Raw genomic sequence first — 1,652 nt, forward strand, 5'->3', positions numbered from 1 at the left:
GGGGGGGGGGAATATATTCTCCATAGCGTGGCTTTAAGGAGTTTTATCCTAAAAAAGCAAAGGATTGACTTTTTCTTATTCATCCCCCATTTCCCTGGCGGACCATTCGAGATCTACTCGATAGGCCCTCGATAGAGTGAATCAAGTTGTGCACTGAGTCGATAGGTGTTCGAGATTGAGTCGATGGTAATGTGGATCCACAGTGCACAACTCGATCCACCCTATCGAGTGGTCCGCCAGGGTTTGATAATCAGCAGGATTGTCTATGAATTTTCTATGAGTTTTTTTCAGATCCACTTTTCCCGTTATTAACAATCGAAGTCTATTTTTGTACACATGCAGTTATGGAGATTTTTTGATTTAGGGCAAAACATTATTATATCAGATGATAACGTAGTTTGATCCTAAGCTGGAAAATGTCTATAATTCAAAAGGAGACTTCAATCGTTAACAACTTATGAAAAGATCTACGAAAAATGAACAAAATAGATATATTTTCACATTCATAATTTTGTAATGATTATCAGTATCCTGTATGAATCACAAAAAAAGTTTATCGTTTACCTTTATCCAATAAAACCTAAACAAAATTCTTCCAGGAACAGGGCCTGGGAAACGTGATTTTCTGGCCGCACAATGTGCAGAAAATGCTATCTATCAGGCCCCAATCTGGAAACTAACATAGGTGCAAAAGGTTCAGAAGCCTAGAAATGGGTGGCAAATGTATACTTTAGCCCCACCATAAATAAATATCAGTGAAACTACTATTTCTTTGACATTAACCAAATTGCATTTATATTGAACCTCTCATTTGCAATCCAAGAGGTTTCCTAATATCTAAACGAGGATTCACCTGTAGATGTACATAAATCCTAATTAGTACCATCTATTGGAGTTGATTCTATATCTAAGGTGATTAAGGCCGACTATGTGCATAACACAATTAAAGCAATAACCTAACATAAAAAGATCCGCTACAGGCCTATGAAGAATTACAAAATACTCTGTTATCATTTGAAAGAATAACTTTTTATATTATATCCGAAAGACTAACATGGCAGAAAATTAATAAGAAGCTAGAAAAAAATATAACCATTCTTCATCAATATCAGTGAATGGTTGATGCCCATATTTTTGTTATTTGTAAATACTACACGACCAACGTATTGCAATTATGTCACTCACTTTTCTCCACTAAAGTAACAAACGGACGTGTGACCCTCTGGGTGAGCATATCTCATCGGTTTTAATATTAACGGCATTTTGACTACATATATAATAAAAAAACTGATTTAAATTCACTATCAGAAATTATACGGGAGATCAGCCGCGTTTATGGTAGAGGTTCAACGAGGTTCAAAGAGGATTGGGTTGGGGTCAAGTATATCGGGATTGAAGTGGCCTACAGAGACATCTTAATGAAATTCAGGGAGTTGGCAACGTGGAACAGCCATAAGGAGAGCTCCGAGAAGTTATCAACTTATTATTCTAATTAATTATCCCGCACATGCCCAATCGTTTGAAGGTCCTTTGCAGGTCTATGATAGATAAGAATTATTGTTTGATCGATCATCGTTTTTTTTTCATGAATTTTTCAAACAAATGAAATATTTCTACGGAAGTTATCATCTTTTTTTTTTAAATTTAACCCT

The 1,652-nt window shown here is 35.6% G+C and overlaps 1 protein-coding gene across 2 annotated transcripts in view; it reads right to left on the reverse strand.

Annotated features, from left to right (window-relative positions):
* Positions 1 to 1,414, reverse strand: part of Ctf4 (Chromosome transmission fidelity 4) — a 6,109-nt gene extending 4,695 nt beyond the window's left edge. The window contains exon 1 of one of the 2 annotated variants that reach the window (XM_011314022.1): positions 1,186 to 1,414. In XM_011314022.1, coding sequence (XP_011312324.1) covers positions 1,186 to 1,262 — 77 coding nt within the window. In that variant the 5' untranslated portion in view covers positions 1,263 to 1,414. Of the gene's footprint in view, positions 1 to 564; positions 622 to 1,185 lie in introns of those variants that run through there. The other variant, XM_011314025.1, reaches the window with a different exon arrangement.
* Between the last annotated feature and the right edge of the window lie 238 nt (positions 1,415 to 1,652).

The sequence above is a fragment of the Fopius arisanus genome, unplaced genomic scaffold (assembly GCF_000806365.1).
Source record: "Fopius arisanus strain USDA-PBARC FA_bdor unplaced genomic scaffold, ASM80636v1 scaffold00140, whole genome shotgun sequence".
NCBI lineage: Eukaryota > Metazoa > Arthropoda > Insecta > Hymenoptera > Braconidae > Fopius > Fopius arisanus.